The sequence below is a fragment of the Thalassophryne amazonica genome, chromosome 23, assembly GCF_902500255.1.
Source record: "Thalassophryne amazonica chromosome 23, fThaAma1.1, whole genome shotgun sequence".
Classification (NCBI taxonomy): domain Eukaryota; kingdom Metazoa; phylum Chordata; class Actinopteri; order Batrachoidiformes; family Batrachoididae; genus Thalassophryne; species Thalassophryne amazonica.
Genome location: NC_047125.1, coordinates 35,227,540 through 35,246,892, shown reverse-complemented (window position 1 = coordinate 35,246,892; position 19,353 = coordinate 35,227,540). Strand labels below are relative to the sequence as shown.

The following is a 19,353-nucleotide window of genomic DNA, read 5'->3' as shown; positions in this document are numbered from 1 at the left end:
TGAAACCGACTTCTTCTGAAACTTCTCTGTTCTCTCACGACGTCCTGGATTAATAGAGCCTGAAATGTGGAGGTTTTCAGCTTGAAACAGGCTGACGACGGCGCCTGAGAGCGCTGAGCGACGTCTCGCACCGTGAAAAGTCCTTAAAGCGACAGAATCACCTCAAAATCTCTCATCAGCCGTTAAAATTTTCACTGAAAACCAGCTTAATTTTTCGAACCGTGTCCACTTCGATGTGTCTCACAGGTTTAGAAAAAATTTTGATCAAACAAAGCGCCAGTCTCTCAGCAACTTCTCAGACAAAGGAATTCCGACGAGGGGCTGGACGACTCCTCCCACAAGGAGTGCTCACAGGCGAATGACGTCACCGACAGGCGTGGAAAAACTCACGCATGCGCACGAGGGTTCAAGCATGTCTGACGTAAAAACATATGAATGAAATCCATATAGTTTTTGAAAAAAAATAAAAAGGACCGTTACTTTGACAGCCCTCGTATGTCTCAAAATTCGAAAAATGTACAACAAAACAAATGAAGAACGAATGGGAGGAAACTGGAGTCAACGTCTGTGACCGAACTATAAGAAACCGCCTAAAGGAAATGGGATTTACATACAGAAAAGCTAAACAAAAGCCATCATTAGCACCTAAACAGAAAAAACAAGGTTACAATGGGCTAAGGAAAAGCAATCGTGGACTGTGGATGACTGGATGAAAGTCATATTCAGTGATGAATCTCGAATCTGCATTGGGCAAGGTGATGATGCTGGAACTTTTGTTTGGTGCCTTTCCAATGAGATTTATAAAGATGACTGCCTGAAGAGAACATGTAAATTTCCACAGTCATTGATGATATGGGGCTGCATGTCAGGTAAAGGCACTGGGGAGATGGCTGTCATTACATCATCAATAAATGCACAAGTTTACGTTGATATTTTGGACACTTTTCTTATCCCATCAATTGAAAGGATGTTTGGGGATGATGAAATCATTTTTCAAGATGATAATGCATCTTGCCATAGAGCAAAAACCGTGAAAACATTCCTTGCAAAAAGACACATAGGGTCAATGTCAATGAGCAGATCTGATTTGATGCAGGTGTTAATTTGGGGGATGAAAATTTACAGGGTGATTCCATAATTTATTCCTCAGAATTGAGTGATTCCATATTTTTTCCCTCTGCTTGGTCTAAAAAAGTAACCGTTACTGACTGTCACAATCTTTTTTTCTTGATTTCTTATAGTGTTTCTTAAAGCCAGAAAGTTGCCATTTGAAATGACTTTAGTTTTGTGTCATGTCTGTGATCTGCTTTTTTTCTACAAAATTAAACAACTGAATGAACATCCTCCGAGGCCGGTGATTCCATCATTTTTACCAGGGGTTGTATATGTGGTCCATTTACCATTTAGAAGTACTGAATTACTTAGTGCAGTGTTAGAAGTACTACAGCAGTTCTAGGAGTTTTAGAAGCACTGAAACACTTGTCGAAATATTACAAGTAGTGAATCGGCTGTTGGAGTATCACAAGTAGACAAATCAAATCAATTTTATTTATATAGCGCCAAATCACAACAAACAGTTGCCCCAAGGCGCTTTATATTGTAAGGCAAAAGCCATACAATAATTATGTAAAACCCCAACGGTCAAAACGACCCCCTGTGAGCAAGCACTTGGCGACAGTGGGAAGGAAAAACTCCCTTTTAACAGGAAGAAACCTCCAGCAGAACCAGGCTCAGGGAGGGGCAGTCTTCTGCTGGGACTGGTTGGGGCTGAGGGAGAGAACCAGGAAAAAGACATGCTGTGGAGGGGAGCAGAGATCAATCACTAATGATTAAATGCAGAGTGATGCATACAGAGCAAAAAGAGAAAGAAACACTCAGTGCATCATGGGAACCCCCCAGCAGTCTACGTCTATAGCAGCATAACTAAGGGATGGTTCAGGGTCACCTGATCCAGCCCTAACTATAAGCTTTAGCAAAAAGGAAAGTTTTAAGCCTAATCTTAAAAGTAGAGAGGGTGTCTGTCTCCCTGATCTGAATTGGGAGCTGGTTCCACAGGAGAGGAGCCTGAAAGCTGAAGGCTCTGCCTCCCATTCTACTCTTACAAACCCTAGGAACTACAAGTAAGCCTGCAGTCTGAGAGCGAAGCGCTCTATTGGGGTGATATGGTACTACGAGGTCCCTAAGATAAGATGGGACCTGATTATTCAAAACCTTATAAGTAAGAAGAAGAATTTTAAATACTATTCTAGAATTAACAGGAAGCCAATGAAGAGAGGCCAATATGGGTGAGATATGCTCTCTCCTTCTAGTCCCCGTCAGTACTCTAGCTGCAGCATTCTGAACCAACTGAAGGCTTTTCAGGGAACTTTTAGGACAACCTGATAATAATGAATTACAATAGTCCAGCCTAGAGGAAATAAATGCATGAATTAGTTTTTCAGCATCACTCTGAGACAAGACCTTTCTAATTTTAGAGATATTGCGCAAATGCAAAAAAGCAGTCCTACATATTTGTTTAATATGCGCTTTGAATGACATATCCTGATCAAAAATGACTCCAAGATTTCCCACAGTATTACTAGAGGTCAGGGTAATGCCATCCAGAGTAAGGATCTGGTTAGACACCATGTTTCTAAGATTTGTGGGGCCAAGTACAATAACTTCAGTTTTATCTGAGTTTAAAAGCAGGAAATTAGAGGTCATCCATGTCTTTATGTCTGTAAGACATTCCTGCAGTTTAGCTAATTGGTGTGTGTCCTCTGGCTTCATGGATAGATAAAGCTGGGTATCATCTGCGTAACAATGAAAATTTAAGCAATACCGTCTAATAATACTGCCTAAGGGAAGCATGTATAAAGTTAATAAAATTGGTCCTAGCACAGAACCTTGTGCAACTCCATAATTAACCTTAGTCTGTGAAGAAGATTCCCCATTTACATGAACAAATTGTAATCTATTAGATAAATATGATTCAAACCACCGCAGCGCAGTGCCTTTAATACCTATGACATGCTCTAATCTCTGTAATAAAATTTTATGGTCAACAGTATCAAAAGCAGCACTGAGGTCTAACAGAACAAGCACAGAGATGAGTCCACTGTCTGAGGCCATAAGAAGATCATTTGTAACCTTCACTAATGCTGTTTCTGTACTATGATGAATTCTAAAACCTGACTGAAACTCTTCAAATAGACCATTCCTCTGCAGGTGATCAGTTAGCTGTTTTACAACTACCCTTTCAAGAATTTTTGAGAGAAAAGGAAGGTTGGAGATTGGCCTATAATTAGCTAAGATAGCTGGGTCAAGTGATGGCTTTTTAAGTAATGGTTTAATTACTGCCACCTTAAAAGCCTGTGGTATATAGCCAACTAATAAAGATAGATTGATCATATTTAAGATCAAAGCATTAATTAATGGTAGGGCTTCCTTGAGCAGCCTGGTAGGAATGGGGTCTAATAGACATGTTGATGGTTTGGATGAAGTAACTAATGAATATAACTCAGACAGAACAATCGGAGAGAAAGAGTCTAACCAAATACCAGCATCACTGAAAGCAGCCAAAGATAATGATACGTCTTTGGGATGGTTATGAGTAATTTTTTCTCTAATAGTTAAAATTTTATTAGCAAAGAAAGTCATGAAGTCATTACTAGTTAAAGTTAAAGGAATACTCGGCTCAATAGAGCCCTGACTCTTTGTCAGCCTGGTTACAGTGCTGAAAAGAAACCTGGGGTTGTTCTTATTTTCTTCAATTAGTGATGAGTAGTAAGATGTCCTAGCTTTACGGAGGGCTTTTTTTATAGAGCAACAGACTCCTTTCTAGGCTAAGTGAAGATCTTCTAAATTAGTGAGACACCATTTCCTCTCCAACTTACGGGTTATCTGCTTTATGCTGCGAGTTTGTGAGTTATACCATGGAGTCAGGCACTTCTGATTTAAAGCTCTCTTTTTCAGAGGAGCTACAGCATCCAGAGTTGTGCTCAATGAGGATGTAAAACTATTGACGAGATAATCTATCTCACTCACAGAGTTTAGGTAGCTACTCCGCACTGTGTTGGTATATGGCATTGAACAACATAATAAAGAAGGAATCATATCCTTAAACCTAGTTACAGTGCTTTCTGAAAGACTTCTAGTGTAATGAAACTTACTCCCCACTGCTGGGTAGTCCATTAAAGTGAATGTAAATGTTATTAAGAAATCAGACAGAAGGGGGTTTTCAGGGAATACTGTTAAGTCTTCAATTTCCATACCATAAGTCAGAACAAGATCTAAAGTTTGATTAAAGTGGTGGGTGGACTAATTTACATTTTGAGTGAAGCCAATCGAGTCTAACAATAGATTAAATGCAGTGTTGAGGCTGTCATTCTCAGCATCTGTGTGGATGTTAAAATCGCCCACTATAATTATCTTATCTGAGCTAAGCACTAAGTCAGACAAAAGGTCTGAAAATTCACAGAGAAACTCACAGTAACGACCAGGTGGACGATAGATAATAACAAATAAAACTGGTTTTTGGGACTTCCAATTTGGATGGACAAGATTAAGAGTCAAGCTTTCAAATGAATTAAAGCTCTGTCTGGGTTTTTGATTAATTAATAAGCTGGAATGGAAGATTGCTGCTAATCCTCCGCCTCGGCCCGTGCTACGAGCATTCTGACAGTTAGTGTGACTGGGGGGTGTTGACTCATTTAAACTAACATATTCATCCTGCTGTAACCAGGTTTCTGTAAGGCAGAATAAATCAATATGTTGATCAATTATTATATCATTTACTAACAGGGACTTAGAAGAGAGAGACCTAATGTTTAATAGACCACATTTAACTGTTTTAGTCTGTGGAGCAGTTGAAGGTGCTATATTATTTTTTCTTTTTGAATTTTTATGCTTAAATAGATTTTTACTGGTTATTGGTGGTCTGGCAGCAGGCACCGTCTCTATGGGGATGGGGTAATGAGGGGATGGCAGGGGGAGAGAAGCTGCAGAGAGGTGTGTAAGACTACAACTCTGCTTCCTGGTCCCAACCCTGGATAGTCACGGTTTGGAGGATTTAAGAGGGAATTACAAGTAGCGAATCGGCTGTTGGGGTATTACAAGTAGCGAATCGGCTGTTGCTGTATTACAAGTAGCGAATCGGCTGTTGGGGTATTACAAGTAGCGAATCGGCTGTTGGGGAATTACAAGTAGCGAATCGGCTGTTGCTGTATTACAAGTAGCGAATCGGCTGTTGGGGAATTACAAGTAGCGAATCGACTGTTGCTGTATTACAAGTAGCGAATCGGCTGTTGGGGTATTACAAGTAGCGAATCGGCTGTTGCGGTATTACAAGTAGCGAATCGGCTGTTGGGGTATTACAAGTAGCGAATCGGCTGTTGCTGTATTACAAGTAGCGAATCAGCTGTTGGGGAATTACAAGTAGCGAATCGGCTGTTGGGGTATTACAAGTAGCGAATCGGCTGTTGCGGTATTACAAGTAGCAAATCGGCTGTTGGGGAATTACAAGTAGCGAATCGGCTGTTGCGGTATTACAAGTAGCGAATCGGCTGTTGCGGTATTACAAGTAGCGAATCGGCTGTTGCGGTATTACAAGTAGCGAATCGGCTGTTGCGGTATTACAAGTAGCGAATCGGCTGTTGCGGTATTACAAGTAGCGAATCGGCTGTTGCGGTATTACAAGTAGCGAATCGGCTGTTGCTGTATTACAAGTAGCGAATCGGCTGTTGGGGTATTACAAGTAGCGAATCGGCTGTTGCGGTATTACAAGTAGCGAATCGGCTGTTGGGGAATTACAAGTAGCGAATCGGCTGTTGCTGTATTACAAGTAGCGAATCGGCTGTTGGGGTATTACAAGTAGCGAATCGGCTGTTGCTGTATTACAAGTAGCGAATCGGCTGTTGCTGTATTACAAGTAGCGAATCGGCTGTTGGGGTATTACAAGTAGCGAATCGGCTGTTGCTGTATTACAAGTAGCGAATCGGCTGTTGGGGTATTACAAGTAGCGAATCGGCTGTTGCGGTATTACAAGTAGCGAATCGGCTGTTGCTGTATTACAAGTAGCGAATCGGCTGTTGGGGAATTACAAGTAGCGAATCGGCTGTTGCTGTATTACAAGTAGCGAATCGGCTGTTGGGGAATTACAAGTAGCGAATCGGCTGTTGCTGTATTACAAGTAGCGAATCGGCTGTTGGGGTATTACAAGTAGCGAATCGGCTGTTGCGGTATTACAAGTAGCGAATCGGCTGTTGGGGAATTACAAGTAGCGAATCGGCTGTTGGGGAATTACAAGTAGCGAATCGGCTGTTGGGGTATTACAAGTAGCGAATCGGCTGTTGCTGTATTACAAGTAGCGAATCGGCTGTTGGGGTATTACAAGTAGCGAATCGGCTGTTGCTGTATTACAAGTAGCGAATCGGCTGTTGGGGAATTACAAGTAGCGAATCGGCTGTTGGGGTATTACAAGTAGCGAATCGGCTGTTGGGGTATTACAAGTAGCGAATCGGCTGTTGGGGTATTACAAGTAGCGAATCGGCTGTTGGGGTATTACAAGTAGCGAATCGGCTGTTGGGGAATTACAAGTAGCGAATCGGCTGTTGCTGTATTACAAGTAGCGAATCGGCTGTTGGGGAATTACAAGTAGCGAATCGGCTGTTGCTGTATTACAAGTAGCGAATCGGCTGTTGGGGTATTACAAGTAGCGAATCGGCTGTTGCGGTATTACAAGTAGCGAATCGGCTGTTGGGGAATTACAAGTAGCGAATCGGCTGTTGGGGAATTACAAGTAGCGAATCGGCTGTTGGGGTATTACAAGTAGCGAATCGGCTGTTGCTGTATTACAAGTAGCGAATCGGCTGTTGCTGTATTACAAGTAGCGAATCGGCTGTTGGGGAATTACAAGTAGCGAATCGGCTGTTGCGGTATTACAAGTAGCGAATCGGCTGTTGGGGTATTACAAGTAGCGAATCGGCTGTTGCTGTATTACAAGTAGTGAATCAGCTGTTGGAGTATTAGAAGTAGTGAAGCAGTTGATTGTTTCAGGATGTATGTTTCTGATTCTTGTCAGATGAACCCTCACACAGAGAAGGTCAAAGTTCATCTGGAGGAGAAACGTGATCAGGGCCCAGAATTCCCTCCAAAGGTCATCAAGTGTCCCGTGAAGTTCTTCAGGCTAAATATAAGCGTCTGCGGCTGATTACCGACACGTAGAGTCCACTTTGTTCTTCTACTGTACTGACAGAACAGAAAAATAAAACCTGTATTGAATTAAAAGCCTTTTGTGTTTGTTTCTGACATCTCCAGAAAACTGATTTGATCGTGAATCTGATTAATCACATAACTGGAGGAGAAACCTGCTGCTGCTCCACAAGCTCATCTGGATTCTTTCTGCAGTAAAGTTCTCAAAATAAAACTTTGTTTTTTTAAAGGTTATTTAAAGAGTGAAGTGGAAATGTCACCTGACCACAGCAGAAAATCTGCCCCTAGCGTTTTTCCACAGTACTGCTTCCATAAGTGAAACAAAAACATTTAGATTTTTTCACATATTTATGCACTATTCAAATTTATTTATTTCAGAACACAAACCGTCTGTGAGCAAACGGGACATAAATAAAAACAAACCTATTGTTTCAGTTAGACTCTGGTGCGGCTCAGCGGGGAACATCTGCTTCACTCAGACTTTTCTCTGCATCAAAATTTGCGTATTTACTCAACTCCACTTTGGTGGATTGAGATTTGTTTATTGTCCCAGTTTCATCTTTTATTTTCACAAACTCAATGAAAGCCACAGAAACTATTTAAAAATATTTGCACTGCCCTCTGTTGGTGAACACTCAGATCAGTGCTCTGGCTCAGGGGCTCTGGGGCAGAGCATGTCTCACACACTGGCAACCAAACAGAAAATGTTATTTGTCCAAATATTAAGCACACATCTTTTATTTTGAAGGAACACCTGAGCTGTTGAATTTATTTTGAAAGGTAGGCCTTTTGGCATTTCCAAATTGGAGTCGCTGTGGGTTCCGGTTGAAACACCTCCAGATAATGCAAACGTTTCCACCCATGAGTCACTGCTGCTACACTAAGCCCCGCCCCACCATGGGCTCGTGGCTCCGCCCAACCTGCTGGTTATCGTAGGATTTTCTTCACCTCCACAACACAAGTTGATGGCAATCATCACAAAGCTCCGCCCATGTTGTAAATTCCTCATACACCTGCAGCCTCTCAGCAGGCAGGGGCGGAGTCAGATTCTTGGGGGGCAGGGTACTGCCCGCCTGATGTTGCTTCTTTATGAGTAATTTTTTTTTCACTTTTGCATAAAGAGGTACAGAGTAAACCTACTGCCCCCTGCTGGACAAGTAAAGCTACATGGCTTTTATTTTGAAGGGTGATTTTGATTTTAACAAGACACAAATCACAGGCAGTTTTTTTTTTTTTTTTTAAGTTCAGCTTTAATAAGACAAAGACATTTGACTGAAACAACGAACCGACTGTGGCTCACAGCAGTTTATTCAGCACTTCCTCTTCCTGCACCCACTGCCCCCCCTCTCCTCTCCCCCAACCAGTGTCCTGGTTGTAACCATGGTTACCAATGCCATCTCATGTTGCCAGGTTTTGTGGGAGCGGGCAGTGGGAGGGGACAGCTGAGATGGATCAAATTTCAACAACTAAGACTGAATATTTTACAGGTTTATACAAACAATCAGGTTTTTAGATCAAACCTCATCCGCTGGGACGATCCATGTGAAGATCACGCCCGTACATAAGTGCACACGTAACATGGTGTCCAACTTAAAGGAACAGGACCACACCATAGCAGCACCTCCATTTCCCAGAATGCATCACTGCTCCTTTAAGTCTGATCTGCAGCCCAGGTTCACTTTGTAAAACTGAGTCGTGGGGGATTTGATGCTGGGAATTTCTCTGAGTCAGTGGTCCAGACTCAGGTCTGGTTTAAGTGTCTGGGTCAGTCAGCGGTCCAGGACTCAGGTCTGGGTCAGTCAGCGGTCCAGGACTCAGGTCTGGGTCAGTCAGCGGTCCAGGACTCAGGTCTGGTTTAAGTGTCTGGGTCAGTCAGCGGTCCAGGACTCAGGTCTGGTTTAAGTGTCTGGGTCAGTCAGCGGTCCAGGACTCAGGTCTGGTTTAAGTGTCTGGGTCAGTCAGCGGTCCAGGACTCAGGTCTGGTTTAAGTGTCTGGGTCAGTCAGCGGTCCAGGACTCAGGTCTGGTTTAAGTGTCTGGGACAGTCAGCGGTCCAGGACTCAGGTCTGGTTTAAGTGTCTGGGTCAGTCAGCGGACCAGGACTCAGGTCTGGTTTAAGTGTCTGGGTCAGTCAGCGGACCAGGACTCAGGTCTGGTTTGAGTGTCTGAGTGAGTTAACGTTCCAGGACGTAGGTCTTGTAGAAGCGGTTCATTTGTTCCAGGAAGATGAAGGTGAGCACCGTGTGCGGCCCGAGGCGAGCGTAGTACGGCGTGAAACCTTTCCACAAGGAAAAGAAGCCCTCCTTCCCCACAACACGAACCAAAACCTCCTAAAAAGAGAGAGGCGGAGCAACGAGTCAACAATGAGTTAGCGTGGTTTAGCAACCAATCAGTCGCGGCACACAGTTAGCCAAACTAAGCGAAAACAGTCATTTTCAATAGCTGTTCATTTTACCATTAGCGTTAGCATGAGCAGGACAGGTTGTGATGTTAAAATCGATTTTAACTCACCAAACCATTTTTATACTCTGGTTTGCCATCAATCATCCTCATGTTCTGAATCCTGAAAAGACACACAGTGTTCATGTCGTGAACACATGAGTGTGATGTTTTCTATATTGCACAAACTTAAGTGACTTATTTTTAGACAAAACATGCAAACTGGCTAATCAACAAGTCCAAACGAATGGTTTTTAAAATCTGGTTCCAATCATTTCAAAAATTCATTTTAACAGCCTTCAAATGTTTTAGCAGCTTCTGAAATGATTCATGCACTTTTTATAATTAGTTTTAAAACACGTTTTAAGAGCTTTTAAATGGCTCCTGAACAGATTTGTACCATTTTAAAACATATTTTAACAACATTTAAATGTTTGAATGGCTCCTGAACAGATTCATACAGTTTTAAAACATATTTTAACAACATTTAAATGTTTGAATGGCTCCTGAACAGATTCATACAGTTTTAAAACATATTTTAACAACATTTAAACGTTTGAATGGCTCCTGAACAGATTCATACAGTTTTAAAACATATTTTAACAACATTTAAATGTTTTAATGGCTCCTGAACAGATTCATACAGTTTTAAAACATATTTTAACAACATTTAAATGTTTTAATGGATCCTGAACAGATTCATACAGTTTTAAAACATATTTTAACAACATTTAAATGTTTTAATGGATCCTGAACAGATTCATACAGTTTTAAAACATATTTTAACAACATTTAAATGTTTTAATGGCTCCTGAACAGATTCATACAGTTTTAAAACATATTTTAACAACATTTAAATGTTTTAATGGCTCCTGAACAGATTCATACAGTTTTAAAACATATTTTAACAACATTTAAATGTTTTAATGGATCCTGAACAGATTCATACTGTTTTAAAACATATTTTAACAACATTTAAATGTTTTAATGGCTCCTGAACAGATTGTTTTAAAATATATTTAACAACTTTTAAATGTTTTAATGACTCCTGAACAGATTCATAGTTTTAAACTACATTAACAAGTTTTAAATGTTTTAATGGCTCATGAATGGATTCATACTGTTTTAAAACATATTTTAACAACATTTAAATGTTTTAATGGCTCATGACCAGATTCATACAGTTTTAAAACATATTTTAACAACATTTAAATGTTTTAATGGCTCCTGAACAGATTCATACAGTTTTAAAACATATTTTAACAACATTTAAATGTTTTAATGGATCCTGAACAGATTCATACTGTTTTAAAACATATTTTAACAACATTTAAATGTTTTAATGGCTCCTGAACAGATTGTTTTAAAATATATTTAACAACTTTTAAATGTTTTAATGACTCCTGAACAGATTCATAGTTTTAAACTACATTAACAAGTTTTAAATGTTTTAATGGCTCATGAATGGATTCATACTGTTTTAAAACATATTTTAACAACATTTAAAAGTTTTAATGGCTCATGAACAGATTCATACGGTTTTAAACTACATTAACAACTTTTAAATGTTTGAGCAGCTTTTAAACTGGTTTCTAAATGTGTTTTAAGAGCTTCTGAAGTGTTTCCTTTCAAGTGGATCCAAACGGTTGTGGGTTTGAACAGCCTGTGGCGTCTCACCTGGTCTTGACAATGTCCACAGGCATGGATGCTGCCGTGGTAACCAGACCACTGATCATACTGGCACAGAAATGACACAGTATGTCATCGCGGAAATAACCTGAGAGAGACACAAAGTTGGAGACGCTTGTTGCATTTTGTTGCTCTGCTGACCGTTGCTTCAGAATGTGATTGAGTGAGCACAGGAAGTGGCCAGCGGGGACAGGAAGTTCAAACCTTCTGGCTCCTCTCCAGACTTCAGTGAGACAGAACAAAAGGGAACATGTACAAAAGTGTCCCTACCCGAGTCCAGCAGAGCCTGTTTGGACTGAGAGTAAGATGCCAGCTGTGCTGCATTCACCACCACCGCTCGAGCCATAGTGGGGACACACCCCTGGAACACACACACACACACACACACACACACACACACACACACACACACACACACACACACACACACACCACACACACACACACACACACACACACGCACACACACACACACACACACGCACACACACATGACTCAGTGGCAGGTTTTTGGTTTACATGAGCTGAAACACACAGACTCACCCTCCACAGTGTAGTGAGTCCTTCTTCTCTGGTGATCCGAACCAGAGCGTTAAAAACGTTGGTGTAGCCTCGCCGCTGGTCTGCAGGCAGACTTCTCACACACACACACACACACACGATGACATGAACTTTTCAGTCCTGCTGTTAAATGGTGTTGAGAGGAGAAAAATGTCAGACAGCTCTGAGTCAGACTGAATCACCGTCTCACCGTCCGTCAGCCGTCATCCTGATCAGAGCGACCTCTGCTGGTGTCCCCACAAACGCTCCGATGGCCCCGGCTGTCATACCAATCAGAGCCTGCAGGGGGAGCATATGTTACTGCACAGAAAAATAGAGTGCATCAAGCTGTGCACCACCGCTGCATTCACTACCACGTGCTGCTGCATGCGTTGCAGTGTGTTCCTCCTGTTGCTGCGTGTGCTGCAGCGTATGTCGCAGCGTGTTGTTGTGTGCATTGCAGCGTGTCACCGCAGCGTGCGCTGCAGCGTATGTCGCAGCGTGTTGCGTGCATTGCAGCGTGTCACCGCGCGTTACTGCAGCGTGCGCTGCAGCGTATGTCGCAGCGTGTTGCGTGCATTGCAGCGTGTCACCGCGCGTTATTGCAGCGTGCGCTGCAGCATATGTCGCAGTGTGTCGTTGCGTGCATTGCAGCGTGTCACCGCACGTTACTGCAGCGTGCGCTGCAGCGTATGTCGCAGCGTGTTGTTGCGTGCATTGCAGCGTCACCGTGCATTATTGCAGCATGCGCTGCAGCGTATGTTGCAGTGTGTTGTTGCATGCATTGCAGCATGTCGCCGCGTGTTATTGTAGCATGTGTTGCACCGTGTCATTGCATGTGTTGTTGTGTGCATTGCAGCGTGTCACCGTGCGTTATTGCAGCATGCGCTGCAGCGTATGTCGCAGTGTGTTGTTGCATGCATTGCAGCATGTCGCCGCGTGTTATTGTAGCATGTGTTGCACCGTGTCATTGCATGTGTTGTTGTGTGCATTGCAGCATGTCAGTGCAGCGTGTTGTTGCGTGCGCTGTTGGGTGCGTTGCTATCTGGCCACCTTGCTGAAGAAATTGGGCGGCCGTCCATCAGACCCTGTCATCTTCTCGAACAGGATGGTGTAGATGCCGAGGCGAGTCGTGGTGTAGGTGGCCTGCCGTAACAGACCTGCAGACAGACTGACAGACAGCAGAGGGGGCGTGGTTACTAAGAAGAACCCTTGATTTCTAAATTCTTCTAAATTCACGGGTGGGTGCTGATGCTGCGTTGACACGCAGGTGGTAAACTGGGCTCCTGTTCGTCTGTTCTCTTGGGTAACAGACTGATGATAAATTTTAACCCCGGGCCGTGACAGCGGCACGCAGCCGCCGTACCTGCTGCAGGTCCAAGCACTGGCTGAATGCTGACTTTTGATTACAGAGGGCCAAAGGTGACCAGACTCGGGTTTGGAGGGTCTGCTTATTTTTTATCTGCAGGTAATGTTGCTTTTATTGTTGTTATTCAACCTGTGAGAAAAACAACATCACAAAAGTTGAGTCTTTTAACAGCAATCAAAGCTGCAGTTTCCTGTTTTCATGCGACACAGATACCCGGAGTTATCCATAAAACCAATCAATCAATCAATAAAAGATGAGGTAACCCCTGTCAGACTTTAACGGTTCCTGGTCTGTGTGGAACTGGATCAAGACATTTAGTGAAAACTGGTTGTGTTAAATCCATCGTCTCTGCCCCTTTATAGACTCATCCAGACATTTTTATACAAAGTCCTAAAAATGGGTTATTATTATTTTAAAAACAACCTCGCCTGACTCAACAGGTTAATCGAGATCCAGGACATAACCACAAAAATGTCACAAAAACCTCTGATGAAAATAAATAAAATAATAATAATAATAACAATAATAATAATAATAATAATGTACAAAATATTCTGCAAATGTTGAATAAAGCAGCAGTTAATCTCTGACCGCTTCCTTTTCAAGACGCTCTGAATCTTTTGTTGGATTAAATTGGGTTGTTGTCAATATCCAACAAAAAGCACACATGTAAATAAATCAGTATGTTTTGTAACCTGAAAATTAAACTTTTAAACTGATAACACTTTTTAATTTGTTGACATTTTATAACTGATCTGAAACATTTAAACCTTTCAAACTGTAACAACAGTTTAATGATGGCTTTAATTTGAAAGTTTGCAGGTAAGGAAGCAGCAGGTGTGGAGTCTGATGATGTCATAGTTACCCAGTGTAGATGCCTCGCACGCCTTCATTCCTCAGGATGGAGAAGACGGCGTGGAAGCTGGTCTTGTACTCTCGCGCTTTGGTCCCCTGACCGCTCAGCTGCATCCGGTTTTTGACCAGGTCCAACGGCTGCACAAAGAAGGTCGCCCCCATCCTGGACAACACACAAACCCAAACGGGTTTAGAGCCAGAACTCACTTCAAGTGATTCAACAAACCAAACTGAGGCTTCAGTCTCCCGTGTGCCTTCTGGCAAACCACAGCTAAAATTTCATGTCTTCTTTTGAAGAAAATCCTGTCCCTCTGTTCCACCATGAAGCTGTAGGACTGAAGGTCCAGCAGTCATAAACTACACTTTGGAGAGTCTTTCCAGTCAGTCACAGAAGCCTGCAAGTCCTTCAGAGGTGCCTGGTGTCTTGGTGGCTTCCCTCATTTGTCTCATTCTCTGTTTTTAAGAACTACCCTCTCTGGACAGATTTACCATCTCAAAAGACTGAGGGACATGTTTGTCCCCTGACCTGTCCATTCATAATTCATAATGTGTAGATTGTCCAAATACTTTTGGACTGGACTGCACTTCAATGTTCATTTAAAGTTCTTTAAAAACAATTAACGCTAACACTTGGTCTAGGCTCACGTGTCATACATCACACTGACAGTCAGGAACCCTGGGGTAGTTTTTGATCCTATGTTGTCCTTTGACCTCCACAGTATTACGAGGATCGCTTTCTTCCACCTGCAAAATACAGCAAAGATTTGTCCCATCCTGTCACAGAGTCACAGAGCTTTCTCTTATCGTGCCTCTGTTCTGTGGAGTGATCTCCCTGCATCAATAAAACAGTCAGGTAAGGTAAGGTTAGACCTTACTTGTGTGAAGTGCCTTGAGGCAACTTTGTTGTGATGTGGCGCTATATAAATAAAAATCAATTGTATTTAACATCATCCCCTTAATGACACTAAATGATGTCATCTGGTTTGGAAGTGGATTAAAGATTTGGATTGGAAACAGGTTAAGTGTTTTCCTATGCTGGGGAGAAAAAAAAAAAAATTCCAACAGTCTGACAATAATCGGCAGGTTGCCAGTGGTAAGGGGAGGTGTGTTTCAGTGCATCATGTGACCAAACACCATCACAGCTTTGCTGTGCGCAGTGAACGCCACATGTGTAAGGCTCCCACTGATGAACGTTCCTTAAGGCCCCGACACACCAGAGCACAAATCAGCCGAATGGGAAAAAACAGCCAGAAATCGAGCTGCATTCATGAGGGACAGACATTCGTAGAGCCGTGTACGAATGTCCTACCAATACCCAGAATGTGGCACGAAGCCGGCTTGAATGATTTGTGCACAGAGTGCAGCAGCTCCTGAATCCAAGTCGACTACCCAGAGTGCAGGTCGAGACACAAAAAAATAAAAACAAAATAAAATAAAGAAGACAAAGAATAAAAAGAACACAGCATAAAACCCCACAATGCCACAGAATGCACCTCTAATGCCATATGTGCCACCCGAGGTCTGGGTGAAAGGCAAGCAAGGGGAGCGGCACGGCAGAGCAAGTGCTGTAGTCCGCACATCTTAAGACCTGCTGTGTCCCACTGCTGGATGTCGAATGACATCCAACCCATGAAGTGATTACATTTCAGTAGATGGGTCTGATGCCCCCCTGTTGCACTCTGACTGTCTGTCTATCTCTGTGGAAATCAGCTGTTTAGGGGGGCGTAGCACAGTGAGTGCTGTGGAATGCTCAGCTGTTATGAGCACACACACAGCCGTTATGACCGTCGGTCATTGTGTGTAGATGATCCAGCCTGGGGCTTGCGCGGCACTTCGTTCAGCTGACCACACGTGCAGCAGCTCAAGCAGATGTGGAAGCCCCACGCCTGTCCTCTCTCCAGGATGAATGTCTGCCAAAACCCTTGTTGTTTTAATCTGGAGTGCTGTTTCTGACACACGTTGTGTATGGACGTGTGACTGTGCATGTATGGTTGCACAGTCACACAACCATTGGCAAATCTGTCCAGAGAGGGTAGCGCGAGAATGTCATTCAAATGTAAATTTGTACGGCATTCTGGCTCATGTGTGCTCTAGTGTGACGGCAAGGACGGCCGATACATTCAGCCAGGAGTCAACGTGCTCGAACACTTCGTACAGCACCTCAAACGCAGTCCGAATGCTTCGACCTGCAAAAGAATATTATGACTGCAGTCAGATTGCGGTACGACTGCAACCCGACCGCCGTTTGATTGTTTTGCAACACGAGTGCAACATGAATGTTGAATGCATGTGCTCTGGCACGCAAATGTGCCGACTGCTGTATGAGGCATTTGAGTGCAGCTCGACTGGCATTCGAATCCTCACTGTATGGCATTCGGGCTTGTTTGTGCTCTAGTGTGACGGGGGTACAGGGGTCGAAATACAATTTTTTTTTAACCTACTTGCACTGGTGCTAGTAACAAAAAAAATGACTTGCACCAAAAAAAAAAAAATTTTACTTGCACAACCAAAAGTCAGTCTTATGTCAACCTTAAAACTCCTCCTCTGATGTGTCAGACTCTTCCTGTCTGGGGAGAGTAGCAGCAGCAGACAGTTTTTTTTTCATGTGCACGTGTGAATGAATCGTCCATGAAGATTATTTTATTTATTAACAACACAGATGTATAATAAAACAAATGGTGAAAGGTTTACAACACAATTGTGACAAGAGTTTGAAGGGAGAGAGAGCAAGGAACTACAGAGCCCTGGAAGTGTCATCGCAAAATGTTTTGCATGTGAAGAGAATGTGCGCACGTTTTACTATATTGTGCACGTTTATGACAGTGCGCACATTTTATGATATTGTGCGCACATTTTAAGCATTGTTTGAGTAAAATGATCTACTTAAACGTGGCCACAATTTGTAAAACGTGCACTCAATATTGTCTTGACATAAATGTTGGCTATCAGCCAACAAACCAGCAGACAGTGTGATACATTTCCCCATTAGAAATGGATCTGGTCAGTGTGTATCATGGTTTGGGCGCACAAAGACATATAGAGAACTCCAGCTACCCAGCATGACATCATCTGGAGTTTAAGCACATTAAAAAGGATGCTGAGGGTGAAGTGTCGTCAGGATGACAGTTTAGGTCATATTATGGAGTTCATTTTGAACGAAAGGAAAACGTGCGCATGTTTTATTAATCTGTGGGCTCAATTAAAGGAAAACGCGCACAGAAATTATCATGGTCAGAAAAAAATATCACTTTAAGTGACGTCTCGCGGGTTCTGTAAAGGAACCGCAGCAGCTGCCAGTTTTTTTTTTTGTCACGTGCACACAAACTAATCGCCCATGAAGATAATTTTATTAACTACACAGATGTATAATAAAACAAATGGTGATTGGTTTATAACACAATGATGACAGAATCTGAGGGCAGACAGAGAGAGAGGACCCGCAGCGGCAGCCAGGTTTTTTTTTTTCTTTCTTTGTTTACATGTGCGCGTGCGAACACAACAAATAGAACACAGCAACTCGCTCTGTGTGTGAGAGTCATAAAACGCAGGGAAAATGAAGACAACACACTGGAAATTGTTTTTTTTTTTCCCTTATTTATTCCTTTATTGGTTCATTCTACTGCTGCTTATAGTTGATAAAACTTGGATAAAGTTACTTGCACCAGTGGTAGTGCAGTATAAAATTACATGCACCGCTTGAATAATATGTGCACAAACTAGCACATTCACGTACTATTTCAACCCCTGGGGTTTTACGTGCATCATTGTGAAGTCACTTGTTCTGGTTCTGTTGTGTTCTGGAGGTGGATCCGAGCCGTCAGAACCAGTGAGATACAACCAAAAAACATCCTAACATCTGCTTTGATTTCATCACTTAGAAAATAAACTTGTAACATACATCATCTAGTGACTTTCTTGATATCTGGCCTGACATGTCACTGTACACATCAAAGATGGCAAATCGGGGAGGATCACGGGAAATGTGACGCTGGTTACAATCGAGCTCTTGCACCTGAAGCTGCGGGCAGTGTGTGGGCGGACCGTTAGGCTTAAACCCGTTTACTGTTCAAATTACTTACCGATCAAAACTTAAGACAAAAATTAACACCCGCCCCGCTGCTGACGTCACGAACTACGTAAAAAAGACAACAAACTACGACTAAAAACAAACTAACCCCCAACGACCGTACACCGGCATGAGCAACAACCTGTAGCTGCTGTTCAGACGGCACCAGAAGCGGAGTGAATCCGGTTTCTGATCTCGTCTGACCGCTGACATTAGCGTTAGCATACAGCTAGCTGCAGAACCTACCCCGCCAAACCTCCGAAGAGGAACTTGATAGCCTTCGGCGAAGTCTTCGGTTTAGCCTCCGCCATGGTTCCGCTGCTTGGAGTCTCCGGTCAGATTCCCGCACGCTGCCTGTTTGTCTCTGAGCCGGACGGTCCAACAGCAGCAGCCTGAGAAACAGCAAGGTGACTCCGCACACACTTCAACCGGATGCACCGACAGGAACCGTCCAATCAGGAGGCGAGCTCGAAGACACGAACCGGAACGAACCAATCAGGAAAAAAAAAAACACGAAGACAGACGAAAACAAACTGTTCCGCTGCCTTCACGGCTCCTCGGAAATTTAAGTGAATGTGCCCTGTTGACCTTTGACAATTCTGATTCTGGATAGAGTTGATAAAATTAATGTATTAATTAAAAAGATGTTATTATAACATTCATTTTCAGATTAACAAGATTAAAAACGATACCCGTGCACCCCCCCTGCACCGGTCGCCGCCCGTGCACCCCCCCCCTGCACCTGTCGCCGCCCGTGCACCCCCCCCCTGCACATATCAGTGCCTGCACAGTGTGGTATTAATATGACTATGTATTGTGACCACTGTAATAAAAAACAGCGGGAGAAGGAAGGAAAAAAGTTGTATATTATACAAGAGACATTACAACATAATTAAAAACAACTTTTAATCAACTAAAAGTAAACATAAAAATAAAATGTCACTGTGGAGCTTTATACTGTTTCACCTCAGGGAGCTTTGGTGTTCGCTCTGCCCTCTGACAAGTTGGTATGAATCCGGCAGAAATCCTTTCACTTACATTCGTTTTCTCGATACCATAGTGCTGAGCACCCGGAACACCCTGGTTTCAAAGAAAAGCCAGGCGCCACTCTGCTGGTTGATTTTATCAAAGGACTATGACACACCCATCATAATACTTGCTGCAGATAGGGCCCTCCAACCTGTTTATTCTTCTCAAAAGCTTTA

At 42.8% G+C, this 19,353-nt stretch overlaps 1 protein-coding gene across 1 annotated transcript; it reads right to left on the bottom strand.

Moving 5' to 3' along the window:
• Positions 1–9,050: 9,050 nt before the first annotated feature.
• On the bottom strand, positions 9,051–18,573 carry slc25a11 (solute carrier family 25 member 11). The gene is made up of 10 exons (XM_034164759.1): positions 18,395–18,573; positions 14,093–14,245; positions 12,912–13,029; positions 12,070–12,158; positions 11,862–11,952; positions 11,589–11,679; positions 11,307–11,406; positions 9,702–9,753; positions 9,360–9,520; positions 9,051–9,303 (listed from the first exon to the last, which is right to left on the bottom strand). The coding sequence occupies exons 1-9, from the start codon at positions 18,457–18,459 to the stop codon at positions 9,365–9,367; spliced, it is 915 nt and encodes a 304-aa protein (XP_034020650.1). The 5' UTR covers positions 18,460–18,573; the 3' UTR covers positions 9,051–9,303; positions 9,360–9,364.
• Positions 18,574–19,353: the final 780 nt, after the last annotated feature.

Coding starts and splice junctions, on each gene's coding strand:
- slc25a11 (XM_034164759.1), bottom strand. CDS start 18,459: ATGGCGGAGGCTAAACCGAAGACTTCGCCGAAGGCTATCAAGTTCCTC. Junction 14,246..18,394: donor CTCTTCGGAGGTTTGGCGGG/GTAGGTTCTGCA, acceptor TGTGTTGTCCAG/GATGGGGGCGACCTTCTTTG. Junction 11,680..11,861: donor GACTCACTACACTGTGGAGG/GTGAGTCTGTGT, acceptor TGTGTGTTCCAG/GGGTGTGTCCCCACTATGGC.